The 14,498-nt window shown below is 41.1% G+C and overlaps 1 protein-coding gene across 6 annotated transcripts in view; it reads left to right on the top strand.

The window, feature by feature from the left end:
• The window catches only part of YEATS2 (YEATS domain containing 2), a 73,676-nt gene that overhangs the window by 30,811 nt on the left and 28,367 nt on the right, over positions 1–14,498 (top strand). For 4 of the 6 annotated variants that reach the window (XM_030574553.1, XM_030574554.1, XM_030574551.1 and 1 more), the window contains exons 12-18: positions 1,795–2,034; positions 3,952–4,110; positions 6,044–6,147; positions 8,791–8,898; positions 10,580–10,753; positions 13,056–13,314; positions 13,708–13,869. In XM_030574553.1, coding sequence (XP_030430413.1) covers positions 1,795–2,034; positions 3,952–4,110; positions 6,044–6,147; positions 8,791–8,898; positions 10,580–10,753; positions 13,056–13,314; positions 13,708–13,869 — 1,206 coding nt within the window. The remainder of the gene's footprint in view (positions 1–1,794; positions 2,035–3,951; positions 4,111–6,043; positions 6,148–8,790; positions 8,899–10,579; positions 10,754–13,055; positions 13,315–13,707; positions 13,870–14,498) is intronic. The other 2 variants (XM_030574556.1, XM_030574555.1) reach the window with 2 other exon arrangements.

Raw genomic sequence — 14,498 nt, 5'->3', positions numbered from 1 at the left:
AGTACTATTTCATCATATTTTTGTTATCCCTGTAATACCTAGTTTCATTTCCTGCAACTGTAGTTTTAGTTCCTCCATTTTGTTACCCAGGCTCCTTGCATTGGTGTACAGACATCTTAGTTGTTCCAGTGTGGCTTCTCCCAGATTCTTTTCTTGCTTAGACATAGTAATTTAACTGCAAGTATTGCCTACCTGACTGTTACTGTCAGTGATATTGACATTGTCTTCTCTTCTTATCCATTCTCCTGCCCTCTGTTATTCCTTTCTTCATTGCTGTATCCTCTTTTACTTGATTTTCCTTCCACTCGGGTTTTAGAATCAGACTTGGAGATTAGATGAGCATCTCCCAACCATCTCCCCCAAATTCCTAGTTTAAAGCTCTTTTAGTCAGTTGTGCCAGCCTCTATCCCAGAAGTCTGTCTCCCTCCCTACTCGGGTAGAGTCCATCCCATGAAGACAGTCCTGTGTCCCTGAATGCCTCCCAGTGGTCAAACATCCGAATGCCGTTCTTAATAGCAGCACTGCCTGAGCCATCTGTTGATCGTCATAATCTTGTGTCGCCTTCGCTATCTTCCTTTAGGGACAGGTGGAATCCCACTGAGGATGTGAGCCTCCATTCTTTTAAGCATCTTCCTTTAATTGTCATGTGTGCCCTTTGCAGTGTTCCAACAATTGAGATTTTAAAATCATTTGAATTGGGGGCAACAAACCATTCTGAGGTTATCTGAGCCCAGCAGTCTGGTCTTCAGATTGCATAACAAAACAAAGGCCGACCCTGCTGCCATTTTACTTTTTCATGGGTGTTGTGATATCTGGTCTTGTGGGACAATTATTTTTATTAGCGTGTAGTGAGAGGGAGCAATTTATGCCCCACAAAATGTTAGAATATGGAGCATTGGCTTGGCTCTGGTGGCTGTAGCTCTGTGGCCTTATTTATTCTGATATCTCTGGAAAAATCTCCTGAAGCAGCTCTTCCAGTTGTGGGAGTGCTTGTGTTTATGTGGCACAGCCATCCTTTCCACCTGTGCCATCTGCTTCCGCAGTGTGCTGTGGCAGTGGTTCTGAGTTAGAGGGGTGGAGAAGGCGAAGGGGGAGACGGCTCAAGGTTTCAGTGAGTGCTTTTGATGGTCTCACACCAAAAAAGGAAAATGCTGGCCTCTGAACTATCAATAAACTAGCATTTTTCAGACTTGAGCAAAGACACTAAGTACATCTGGATGGACAGCCCATAACACAAATAGAAAAGAGAAAACCTACTTTTCAGCCTCTGGGGCCTCTACACTGGCTTCTCGGTTAATGGCCTATTATCCATGAGTACCTAAGCTCCTCAGTAAACAGTTTCTGCCACACCAGAGTAGACTATGGGCTAATACAAGAAGGCGGTAGTCAGCATCTTCCCCTAGGTAATCACTCGTAAATACGCAGGGATAGGGATTTTCTTCAGGGGAAGCTTCCCCTCAGCTACATTGATCTATCTGTCTTATGGACACTCAAAACTTAATAGTTTTAGGTAAGTCAATGTGACTTATGAAAAATATGCCAAAAACTAATGTGCAGGGCTGCATATTGGGTAAGATAGTATATGGTTAGTCTGGGTCTTAATTTTTTGTTCGGGATGTATCCAGTAAAATAAAACATGAAAATGCAAAAAATCATAACCGGACCCTCACTTTCTTATGCTTTATATTTGTGGACATGTTTGTCATATCTTAATTTTTGTCTGTGTAGAGAAATGCAACAAGGAATTTGATGAGTCAGCCTGAGAAACATTTCTCTTTTCCATATTTTAATCAGGATTCCCTGTGAATGCTGAAACTGAAAGACATACCACTTTTTATTCCCTGCCATCTTCAGTAGAACGGACTCCCACCAAATTGGCAACACAGAAAGTAACCTTTGGCTCTCATGGAAATTCAGCTTTTCAGCCAATTGCAGCTAGTTGCAAAATAATACCTCAGGGTCAGATCCCGAGCCCCGCAGAATCTCCAGGAAAATCCTTCCAGCCCATCACCATGAGCTGCAAGATTGTATCAGGTACATTTTAGTTTCAGTATCATACTTCATACTGAACAATGAGATTGAACTAGCTGGTCTTGTTTTGTGTCCTTTCCTGATTTTCATGCTAACATTACACGTTAGGCAATAGGGAGATCCAGTGTAATGCACTAAACAAAATTCCCTCTTTTAAAAAATAACAAACCTATACAAAATGTTTAATTTGTGAATTCAAGATTAAAAGCAGGATGGGAATTAGTTTTAGTCTCTCTCTGGGCATAAATACTACCAGCAACCCACTTGAGATCACTCTTTAATAAGACTGCTACTGCTGCTAATGGGCTCAGGAATGAAAATTGTTAGTTCAAAACATAATGTTGAAATGCATCTTGCATGTAAGGGTATGTGATGGGAAGAAGGGCTTCTTCTCTTTGCAAATTGCCAAACTACTGGGCTGGGTGAAGTGGGTGCAGGTTTTTTCCTTTCATGTTATCAGGGAAATTACAGGGTTTAAACTTGTATATAAATTGTTCTTCTAGTAACAAAGTCCCCTCCTTAGAATCAAACTGCTTCCTCCCTTCCCCCTTAACAGTAATTACCTGTTTGTTTAGATAAGCAGCTGATTGCAGTTGGCAAAATGATTTCCTTTTAGTAGCTTCTCAACCAGACACAATGATGCTACATTTGCCTGTACTGTTAACTCTTTTCACCTCTAGTCCCTTGTCTGCCAAACATAATATGCATTCTCTTCACTGATGCAATACCTTGCACTGAGCTGTATTGTTCCATCAAAAATCTTTAATGGCCAACCCTACTGGGTCACTTGGGAAACCGAGAGCCTCACCTGTAAAGCCCCATCTTCATCTGAAGTTCATATAGAGAATGAAGAGCCAGGGTACCAAGCTGTGTGCTACTGATGATCTCTTCCCAACTTGACTTCTCCTGTGCATGGTTGTATTTTCTCTTCTGCCAATAGTCGTGCGTGCCATCTTATAGTAGTACCCAGGGCTCCAGCAACTTACGTTTGAATGTGTGTCAAGCTCTTATCATCCGAACATACTGTCCCACTGCTCTTCTTTTCTTTGTCGCATGAGTGAGAAACTGGTGCTTTCCAGTGGGTGAGAGTTACAGAACCATCTTGCCTTCCTTGAAACCCTTCAGCTTTTCTATATCAAGCTTTGCTGTTCTAGATGTTCCCCTGTTTAAACATTTCTTAGCATGAAAAAATTAGCAGAGCCTAAGTCACCGAACCCTTTCCGATTGTGATAGTCGCTGTAAATCATCACACTCTTCCTGGATTGAGTGTTTCTGCTCCTTGTTAGCTGGCAGTCCTCCCTCCCTCTCTCCCAAGAGAGCAGATTATTAGGATTGCCTTCTCCCACACAGAGTCCTCTTGATCTGTTCCCTGATGCAGTGGCTGCCCTCTCTCTTTTCTGTCTACATTCTCACTCTTCCATCCTTTTATCTCTGCTCTTCTTTTAACTCATCTGCTTTTTTGGTTTTTGTCTTCCCCTCCCCTCACCCCCAGTTTAATCCCCTTTCCACTTACCAAGAATCCACATGGTGATACCATAACAGCTCTTAGGGGCTCTTGCATTTGAGCCAAGTGTGGGATAAAATAGAGGCTTGGCCTAGTGGTTGATTGCCTGAGCCTGCAGCCCTTTATTCATGAGCTGTTCCTGTGGTTGACTGTAAAAGGGGGCACTGTAGGCGAAGGAAGATGAACGGCGTCAAAGAGCTGTTCAGCACTTCACCCTCATCTACAGGAGCGTATTGACAGCACGAGTGGGGAGATCTGGGGTCATGCAGCTTTACCTGTCCCTGCAGCCCTGGCACCCCGCTCAGGCTGGAAGTGCACCTTCAGCTAAATGTCCAAACTACAAGTCATTTTTTTATTATTGCATTTTTATGCCCGTATGAAATTTGAGATGGAAGTGTTGGACTCTTTTCCTTAAGGTTCTCCAATATCAACCCCAAGCCCATCTCCGCTACCTCGTACCCCAACCTCCACCCCAGTGCACATGAAGTTGGGGTCTGCTAGTTCAGTCATTAATAACCCATATGTTATTGTGGACAAGCCGGCACAGATGATCGGAGCAGCAGCCACAAACACAGGTGCGTAATTTGATCCGTAGAAGGCAGCAGGTTAGTTTTATACATTCATGCCTATCTTCACTTAGATCTGTGAAGATCTGAAAGCCTTTTACAAAAGAAGATCAGTATTATTGGTTTGTATAATTAATGTACAGAATGTATCTTTTTAACGTCAAAGGAATGTGCTTTCGGCCGTGACAGAAAAAGCAAGGCCAAATAGAAGTCACACATTCCTTTCCCCGGGGAGTGTACGCATTTCAGAGATGAGGAGCAAGGAATGTGAGGCTGTGCTACACACTGATAAAAAGCAAGGACACTTAAAATGAAGCTGTGCCTTTGCCATGAGCAAAGTGCTCCCCCGCCCCCCAGTCTTTAACCCAGAAGTGTAACCTGCCAGTACTAGAGATTCCAGCATGCATTTCTCTGGCTGTATCGAAACAATAGGTCAATTGGATTAAGATGGTCTGGAGAGGAGATGAATCAACCTTTGTGCTACTCTGGGAACCTTCATTCAGCTGCTTCTAGCTGGTTGGCCTTAGGTCCACCCCAGACTCATTTAACTAGATTCCCGTGGTGCTTCGGAGGTGACGCTAGGGAAACTGGTGCAGTCTGTCTGTCTAGAGAGTACAGATTACAGGAGACAGGTGGAAGGCAATGAGAGCCAGCTGGAAACCCTTGCCTATATGTTGGAGGGAAAATCAAGTGCTTGTGAGTCCATTATTAGAGACAGGTCAGGAACTTCCTATCTGAACGCACGTATATGTAATTACATATAGGTATATGTAGTAGCTTTTCAAAATGACACTTGGAGCTGACAAGTGTGTTCATTCTGGTTACAGTGATCTATACAGTATGTGCCTTTCACTTAGACCTAGTTGAAAAAGGGGGAAGATCGTCATTAAAGTGTGTCCCTTTTTTTGGCCAGAAATTCACAGTTTTTCAATGAGCACCTCCCTACAACTGTGTGGGAGGAAAACCGAATGGTGGGAAACCACTGTATGTTTGCAGTAGCTGAATTTCTTTTAATCTCTGTTTTTAAGCTCTCTTGTTGGGTAAATCCGATGCAATTTGATAGTGGAATTTTCAAAAGCACCTAAGTGGCTTAGGGGCACAAGTTCCATTGGAAGTCAGTGAGGACTTGTACATCAGAGTCACATAGGTGGTTTTCAAATTCCCACCCAATATCTTAATTTTTTTTAAAGAGGGTAAAACAAAGAAACACTACTAAGTCAGGTGAGGTCTGAAACAAAGGTTTTGTAGAAGCCAGCTTTCACAAAGCCTATCTTCAATAGAAATATCTGTATAGTTTTGTTTTTAATATAAATGCAAACAGTTTATAAATAAACACTGCAAGGGGATATTACATGTGCAACCCACGTGTTGCAGAACTGTACTTTTGATTGAGAATCAGAAAGTGAAACTAATTCTGTTGAGTGTAGTACAAAATGTAAATTGTTCAAACAGGGAAGAAGCAGGTTTTTAAAATGTCTTTTAATATTCAAAAGTACTTGAAGAAATGAGATTTTTAGCATTATGTTTAGCGAGGCCTTGTTTCTTTAAAAAAGGGATATTTAGTTTGGTGTTTTTGACTATACGTTGTCTTCTATAACAGAACACTGATGTAACTTGTTCCCATCCTGATCTCCACTGATCATGTCTTCCTTGTTTGATGAAAGCTGCATTTATTTAATGGTACCAAAGACTGAACACTTATGCTGAAATCTGCCTTATCTTCCAGTAGGGAGAAAGGTGGGTGAGGTAATATCTTGTTGGATCAGCTTCTGTTAGTGAGAGAGACAAGCCTTTGAGCTTCTAGATAAGCTTAAAAGCTTGTCTCTCTCACCAACAGAAGTTGGTCCAGTAAAAGACATTACCCTCATCCACTCTCTCTCTAATATCCTGTGACCAACATGGCTACAACAGCACTGCATAAAACTTATCTTCCAATACCCAGGAAGCCCAACAAGCAAACTGACAAGTGTCTCTCAAGCCTCTCATGGAGCCAGCTCTCCGGTCTCAAAGATCCACGGAAGCAGCTTGGTAACGTCCGCTGTCAAGGTAACATTCTTGTTAGGTTGTCTGTTTCCATAAAGAAATAGCTTCATATGGAGCTGGCTTTTTCAGCATCATAAATGCTGATTCCAGACAACTTCATGTTCATTAGTTCATTTGAACATTTCCTCTGTCTAGCCACCATAACGCTATTGTTTATGTGGTATGATAGTATAATTTCATGCAGCTCTAATTAGAGTCGTGAGTACTTCTCTGAAAAGTGCCAGTCTTTTGTTAGTGTATAAGGAACTCTTTGGAGGGCACAGATACCAGTACTGTCAAAATACTTTTCAAAGAGCCTGTTCTATAAAAGACTGATCTTTTTTTGGCTTTGTTGGTGATAATATCAGATTTAACAAGAGGTGCATATTTTTAAAATCTCAGTTCCAAATTTTCTGCACGACTAATACGTTCATATCAGGCCAATAGCTGACATTCAGTGGCTTTTCAGCTACCTCCATCAAAAGAATGTTCATGTCAACAACAGGGAGGTAAAAAGAACACCAATGAGCTAGCGACATTGGAAGCTTTATCTGCAAAAAAAATATTTGCCCCAGACAGATGTGGAGTCACTGACTGTAAATTGAGAATGAGTAATGTCTGAGCTTTGCTGGAAAGCTCTAAAGGTATGGAGCTGGGTTAATTCAGACAAAATCTTTCCCATTTTCTTTACCGAGAAGGGTATTTTTGGCAGACTTGTGGCATCAGTGACACCCCCTTTTGAAAGTGGTTGGTGGAGCCTGGGGTGTGCTGGAGCCTTGTCAGCATTAGCCTGTTCAGCACATGCAAGAATAATTGATTTTAAGCTGCCTGGATAATTGCCATTCAGTCCACAGAGAAGAGCCTCTTATTTTTTAATTGAGATTCAGAACGTTCCTTTACAACCAGGTCTGTCTCTGAGAATCTGTAGTATAGGAATTTTGCCACATGTGTACATGTGATAAGATATACTAAGTAAAATTAAGCGCGTATTCCCATCTTGTATTTTTATCATAGTGAGAGATCCAGTCCATAGGCTTGTCCTATAGTGATCTTGAGTATCATTTCTCTTAGGAAACAAATTTTTACATATTTGAGGCAGCAAACATGTAGCAGCTTTTTTTTAATTGTGGTTTTTTGCACCCCTTATTTATTTAAAAAAAAACAACAAAAAAAGAGTGAGCGTGTTCACAATGACTGCTATTAACAAGGTTAAGGATTAACTCTTTATTTCACTGGTTTGGGGCAATTACCTCTCTGTAGTGTCAAACAAATCAGAGCTGATCCAGAGATGCATACCACCCTTATTGAATGAATTACATACTTTCAAGGTGACATCATTAAGAATCAAAAGTTAATCAGAAAAATAAGTGGAAGTCTGTTCCCTGTAAGTCTCAGTCTCTCTTCGACTGGGTTGGGAACATGTAACTTTGTAATGGTAGAAAAAAATTCAGTTGTATTAAAACAATCCAAGCTAACATTTCAAAGAATCGTTTGTTCAGCATTTTTGTTCATCTCTTCAATAGTCTCTGGCAAAGTGCCTGAAAATAAGAATTTACATTTATTAAGAGTATGGAACGAGTCCAAAAAAAAAAACGGAATTTGATTCATCTACCAACCTCCCCAGCTGGAATGAAAGAAACAAAATTTTGCAGATCTAGCTGTGTCGCATAGATAATTTACATAATATAGGTAGAAAATATTGCTACTTCTGCAAGCCCACCAGCTCTACTATGAAGCTTGCATGCCATCAGAATTTTTTACTTAGAGGGAAGAATAATGTATCTGAAACCAAACTTTTTGTTTGCAACTTTAAATCAGCAAATGGTTTTCCAGTGTTATCTTTTAAAATGTGTTCTCAACTTTTAGATTGTGTGTTCCAGTTTTAGCCTAATTTAAATTTACAGCATTTAAAGAATGGAAAAATCTAGGTTTATTATAAAAACACTTAGCATGCCTGTGACTGTAGCTGTCAGTCCATTTCTATCAGCTAATTGCCATACAATAATAAACATTGTTTTAGTTGCTGATGATATAACTTACAACAAAAAAGGATTTGGTGTTCGCAAGTGCTTATATTGTTTGGCAGAATTCCATTGTATTTATGTCAGTGGTGGGCAGCCTGTGGCCCACAGGCCGCATGCGGCCCGTCAGGATAATCTGGCCGAGACAGTTTGTTTACACTGACAGTCTGCAGGCACGGCCACCCACAGCTCCCAGTGGCCTAGGTAATATCTTTTACTGGAACAGCTGCTATTGGTGGAAGGGACAATCTCTGGAGCTTCACAGAGCTCTTCCTGAGGTCTGTAGAGGGTAACTAGAGTGTCTACGCTAAATACCAGGTGGGGCTGATTGTTAAGCATAAGGGGTTCACACATGCTGTAGGAGACCACTTACAATGAAGTAGGTAATTAAGGGTTCACAGGCAATAGGGTGAGTTACAAATTGGTGTTGGAATGAGCCATAAAACCAGCATCTGTCAATAAACCTTAGCTACCTTGTGTCTGTCTCTCTCATGTCCTGGGATCAATATGGCTACAACAAGTAATAAGTAGCAAGATAAGTAATTCAGGGCACTCTGGGTTATCAGTAATGTGAATACAGGAAATCATCACTTTGTTTTATATTGCATGTTCCACCTAATTGTGTGCCATATGTATTCATCCATAGCAAGAGGATTCTCTATTTGCAACCATGCCGCCCCTTTGTCCAATTGGGAGTCATTCTAAGGCACAGAGCCCTAAGTCTGTGACAGGTGGACTTGGAGCTTTTACAAAGGTATTTGATTTATGTTCTTGGCGTTGTACATGGATGCATGCTGTGATAGTATCTCTGCACCCGGTTTCATCACAAAGCATGTAACTTTTCTAGTGCATATAACTGTACTGTTGGGAGTGAGTGTCCTTGGGGCCTGACTGCCAGTTCCCTTGTTATGTGAGTAGGGAAATGAAAACTTTTACAACTGTCAGCAGATTAGTCTTGATTTCCATTCTGTTCTGTTGGCTCAATTGTTCCTCTTTCCCTTGTCTGTCTCCATTCTTCCATCTTACTCATTCTTTTCCTTGATGAACCACTGCCATATTCTAGGAAATCTTAAAGAGCTGTGCTTTTATCGCATAATACGGTGGAACCTCAGAGCTACAGACACCTTGAGGAATGGAGGTTGTTCATAACTATGAAATGTTCATAACTCTGAACAAAGTGTTATGGTTGTTCTTTCAAAAGCTTACAACTGAACATTGATTTAATACAGCTTTGAAACTTTACTATGCAGAAGAAAAATGCTGCTTTCCCTTTTTTTTTCTTTTTACATTTAACCCAATACTCTCCTGTATTTGCTTTTGTTGTTGTTGTCTCTGTGGCTGCCGCCTGATTGCGTACTTCCAGTTCCAGATGAGGTGTGGGCTTGACTGGTCAGTTCGTAACTCTGCTGTTCATAACTCTGAGTTTCTACTGTACATTAAAAATAAACTGTGGTAGTCTGAGACTCTAGGCTATTTTCCCACCTACTAATACTTTACCATGATTTCTGAATGTCAAATATTGGCATTTAAGTGCATTTCCCTAAGTGTCACTTGTCCAAATTTCTTTTTAACCAACTGTAGTATCACATGTCTTCTTGTGAGCCAGTACTCTCCCCACCCCTTACAGGGGAATGAATAGGATGATCTAATAGAAAAGGATTTCCATTTCTAACTACTGACCTTGGCATCCAAAATCAGGTGTTTATCCCAGAATTCTGAGTGGCTGCCTTAATTCCTTTAAATTATGAGTTAATTTCAATGAGAGAGGAAGGGTGGAACAGTGTTTATGATGCTAGTTCAGGGCTCAGGAAACCCATGTGTAATGATGCCCTGCTCCACAAGACTTCCTGCACGATTTTGACCTAGCCACTCAGTCTCTGAGCCTCAATTCCCCAGATCAGGATAATTGCAGTTAGGGGGATAAATACATTCAAGATGTTGAGACCCTCTGGTAATAGAGGTTGTAACTGAAATGAATAAGGCATACCCTTTACATAATGAAGCAGGATAGAAAAGGACTTATCAAAGGTTGGGGTTTTGTGTGGGGTACAGGCCATATTTGGGACAGGATGGGAAATTAAAAGCCCAGAGTACTACTCAGCCCCGAGCAGACTAATGCATAGTTGCAGCTTCCAAGCAGAACAAACACATATTTAATATTAATAATGACACTTTGCATTTGTGGCCTTCCCATCACTTTGCAAACACTAACTAAGCCTCATAAGGCCCCTGGGAAGTTGGCAAGTATTCGTCCCATTTGACAAAACAGGAAGTGTAGTCAGAATGGTTCAGAGGCTGTGCAGTGGGAGTTTTTGGCCCTCTGTGTCGCTCTCAGCCCGGAAGCTTCTACTTCTCTCTGAAGACCGATGCTTGCAGATGATGATTTCTTTTGGAGCACAAAGCAGTTTGTTTACTCCAGTTTTCCTTATGAAAAGGTTATAATAAAGCAGGAGCCTGGAGAGCTGCCCCAGCAACCACAGCTGCCGGTGACTGGGACAACCTCGCAGGCCTCTGGGCAGCAGTATGTCACTGTGAAGGGGAGTCACATGATAGCTTTGTCACCTCAGAAGCAGATCGTGACCACAGGAGAGGGGACCACCCAATCAAAGGTATTAAATGTTTTGATGTCATAAACTGCCTGGAATCAGTGTGGTTTCACTGTCGCATCTCCACGCTGCTTCTAGCACAGAACTTGGGGGTAGCAGTCAGCAGTCAGTGCTGCTTCTCTTAAAGCCATTGAGTTTGGGGGAGGTTATAGGAAACAAACTACCTCTGTGCTGCTACCTTAGAATGCTGGAGGTACTATATGTAAGGGAGTGCTAGGCCGCAGGTTCAAGTCCAGCTCTAGGGGTAATTCTTGTTCTTTTGTTTTTCATAGGTAATTTTTCTTATGTGGGGAAGTTAAAGGGATGGAAACAGTTGCATATTTTTGCCTATAAGGAACAACCTCCTGCGTCCTATTTACTTCTCCGTTGCAAAGGTTTAAGAGAGAGAGAAACAGGAAAAACTAGCCCAGAATGGAAACTTTATTTTGCATCAGTGGAATGAGAACTACAGTAGATTTCAGTGTGATGTGTCAGTGAGAGAGAAGCAAAGCAGCTGGGGCATGCTTGGAGCTTAGCAGCTCCATGTGTAATGGCTCAACAATCCAGACATCAAAAGGGTTAATTCCTGCCTTCTACCCACTCTAAGGTGTATACAGTGAAATGTACCTGCCAAGCATATGGATCAGTGTATGCAAAATATATTTACATATATATATTAATATTTACAAATCAGTTCGTTGTTCTTTAAACTACCTTTTTGCCTAGTCTGGCAAGTGCATAAATGTGATTCTTCCCTGGATGCGTTGTCTGTGTATAAAACTGAGGCTGTTTGTTAGTTCAACATTGGGGCCAAAGTTTCCAAAGTATTTTCATGAGTCAGTTGAATCTTAAGTTTCTCCAGAACCGTAGGTCAGCATGTTACCCCCACCGCCTCAGTGAGAGAGACTTGCTGGTGCCAAACTGTCAGTTCCTGGACGCTCAGTCAGCTAGCTACCCCAACAAACTCATCAGAACCCTGTCTAGCCCCTGTCACTGGACACTCTCTCAGTAATTGCCAGGTATGCTGTCCACAAAGAGACTGTGCACACACAGCTGGAAGGTTACAACTTTGTAATAATACATCACTGTAATCTATTTATGATGAAAACAAAGAGAAGTTGTTTAACAAAGAGCAGAGTGTCATAGATTCAAGTGAGCATTGAGCAAGAATAATGGAAACAGAAATGGTTACCAACAAAACAAAAGTATAACGCTTTCTAGATATTAAAATTTTAGGCTACAATCCTTGTCTAATATAGTCTCTCACCAAAGCTATTTGCAGAGCTTGCTATCTTCCAGTTATCATCACAACCCAGACTTTTGTGAATACCCCTATGCCCTCAAAGGGGGTTTCTCAGCAAATCTATAATAGAGGTTCTTTTTCCTTCCTCTCATGGTTCAGTAAACCTTTGAAATGCATCATTTTGAAGTGCCTCCCCAGATAAGACTCTTTGCCCCTGTTGATTGCTCTCCTGTGTGCTGTCGCCCATGCTGAGTCCAAATTCTCCTCTCCACTGCCCTCACATGAACCTGTTTTTTTCCTGTTGATGCTACATGCGGCTTGGGCTTCTATTGTGTCAGCTTTACCATACTTAATTTATATTTGACAGAGAGCTAACTATCTTCCCTCTTGGTTCTCCCTTTGCTTGGTTACAATCTTTAAGGCATAATATCAATAGGTACACATAACTCCTTCTATAGTGTTAATATAGGCATTTCACAATGATATCAATGACCAGGGTGTCACTGGCTTTCATTTGATACCTCACGAGGCACTTTTTAGATAAATACTATGAAAGCAGTATGTTGGGTGTTGTGAGTTTGTCTGTCCAGATAGGAGTTTACTGACATAATAGTGAGCCCTTTGCCAGTAGGCATTGAGTGCCGCCTTGGGTCACATGGCTCTCTGTACTTCACTAAGGCAAACTTCAGGTTCTTTCTGAATAAAGCAGTTTCCTGTTTTGGGAAATATCCAGGGTCCTTGAATAAGTGGGTCACACTCAAATCTTTAATAGGCATTCTGAAATCATGGTTGATTTTACAGTCATTTTCTCACTGGTGGACTGAACAGGAATGGTTGTGAGTTTGATCAGTTTTTTTTAATAGTTTCTGACTGTGTTGGTCTTAGTAACATTTGAATGTGTTTGAGTCTCCCTTACATTGTTTGTTTCAGAAGGGCTAATCTGTTAGCTTGTTTAACCTCTGAAATGCCCTGAAATAGATACCAACTTCTTGGTAGCCCACCAGGTGGAGGGTTTGTTCTCTTCAGGTGCTGTACCAGGGCAGCCCTGCCTGAAGAGTGTCATCGCTTGCTTATTTATTACAGGTCGTTGGGGTTCCTGTCAGTTCTACTTTACAGTCAACAGTGAAACAAGCTGTGGCAATCAGTGGTGGTCAGATACTTGTGGCAAAATCCAGCTCTTCAGTAGCAAAAGCTGTTGGTCCAAAGCAGGTTGTAACCCAAGGCGTAGCAAAAGCCATTGTGAGTGGAGGTGGTGGAACAATTGTTGCCCAACCTGTGCAAACTTTAACGAAGGCTCAGGTGACTTCAGCGGGGGTTCAGAAAAGTGGATCTCAAGGTTCAGGTAAAGTAACTTTACAACTTGGATTACAAAATTCAGATTAGATTCATTTTGGAACTCTGTCATGCTCCAGTGTTACTCCAAACACTACTATATTTCTGAATGAGAGGGAACATCTAGTCAAAATAACATGCTAAGAGATCTGTAGTAAAAACTTATTAGAATTAGGCTAGTGTAGTAATAAATAACGCTTTATATGTAAACTGTCTTCAACAGAAGAGATGCCTAGAGCTGGATAAAGTGCTGCAAGCACAGCATTCTCATTGTTATGCACATTGTTCTTTGGTTAGCCACTATTTTGTTGCGACTTTATTTTAATTGCCCAGGTTTTATTATGAATCCTACTCTGCAAAACTGAATTTTAACATGGTTTTCTGTTTTTTATTCCATTTCTAGTAATGGCTACGCTGCAGTTGCCAGCCACAAACCTGGCAAACTTGGCAAATTTACCACCTGGCACCAAACTGTACCTTACCACCAACAGCAAGAACCCTTCAGGAAAAGGAAAACTGCTTCTGATACCCCAAGGAGCCATATTGCGAGCCACAAACAATGCTAGTTAGTCTTGCAGGGAAATCTAATGAGTTAAATAATGTAATCATTTTGTAATTAATGTGTTAAGCATTTTGCCTTTTATTCTGGTACCTTGGGAGTTAGTAATAGGACAAGTTTCTTTGTTCACCCCAAAAAAAAAAGTCAGCCTAGTACTGTTCAGTGAGGAGACCCATGAGAAGTCTTTCATGTGTCATCCCCTGCTCCCCAGATTTTTTTAAAGCAATAACTGCAAATAGTGATCAAATAAGAAAATTCCAGTCAGTATGCTTTTTTAACCCTTCATTGGTAATCTGGGAAAGGGAGTATACAGCACTTTCCTGAAACCTGCAGCTGACATTAAATTGAAATCAGTTGTGAAAACTCGTGACGAATATTAGAAAGGGACTGATAGAAACTGGAAATATGAGCAGAAAATAACAAAAAGAAGATTCATTTTGGAAAAGGGCAGGCTCTTCTGGCTGAGGGGGAAATAATCTGAAACATAAATGTTCAGATAGGAGTTGATCCAAAGTCCAGTGAAGTTAATGGAAAGATTCCCATTGAGTTGAGTGGGCTTTGGATCAGAGCCATAGTGAAAAAGCTAGGACACAGTACTGCAAAGAGTATTAGCTTGTTGATTAAATAGATATTAG

Source organism: Gopherus evgoodei, chromosome 9, assembly GCF_007399415.2.
Source record: "Gopherus evgoodei ecotype Sinaloan lineage chromosome 9, rGopEvg1_v1.p, whole genome shotgun sequence".
NCBI lineage: Eukaryota > Metazoa > Chordata > Testudines > Testudinidae > Gopherus > Gopherus evgoodei.
This window is presented reverse-complemented; position numbering and strand designations above follow the sequence as displayed.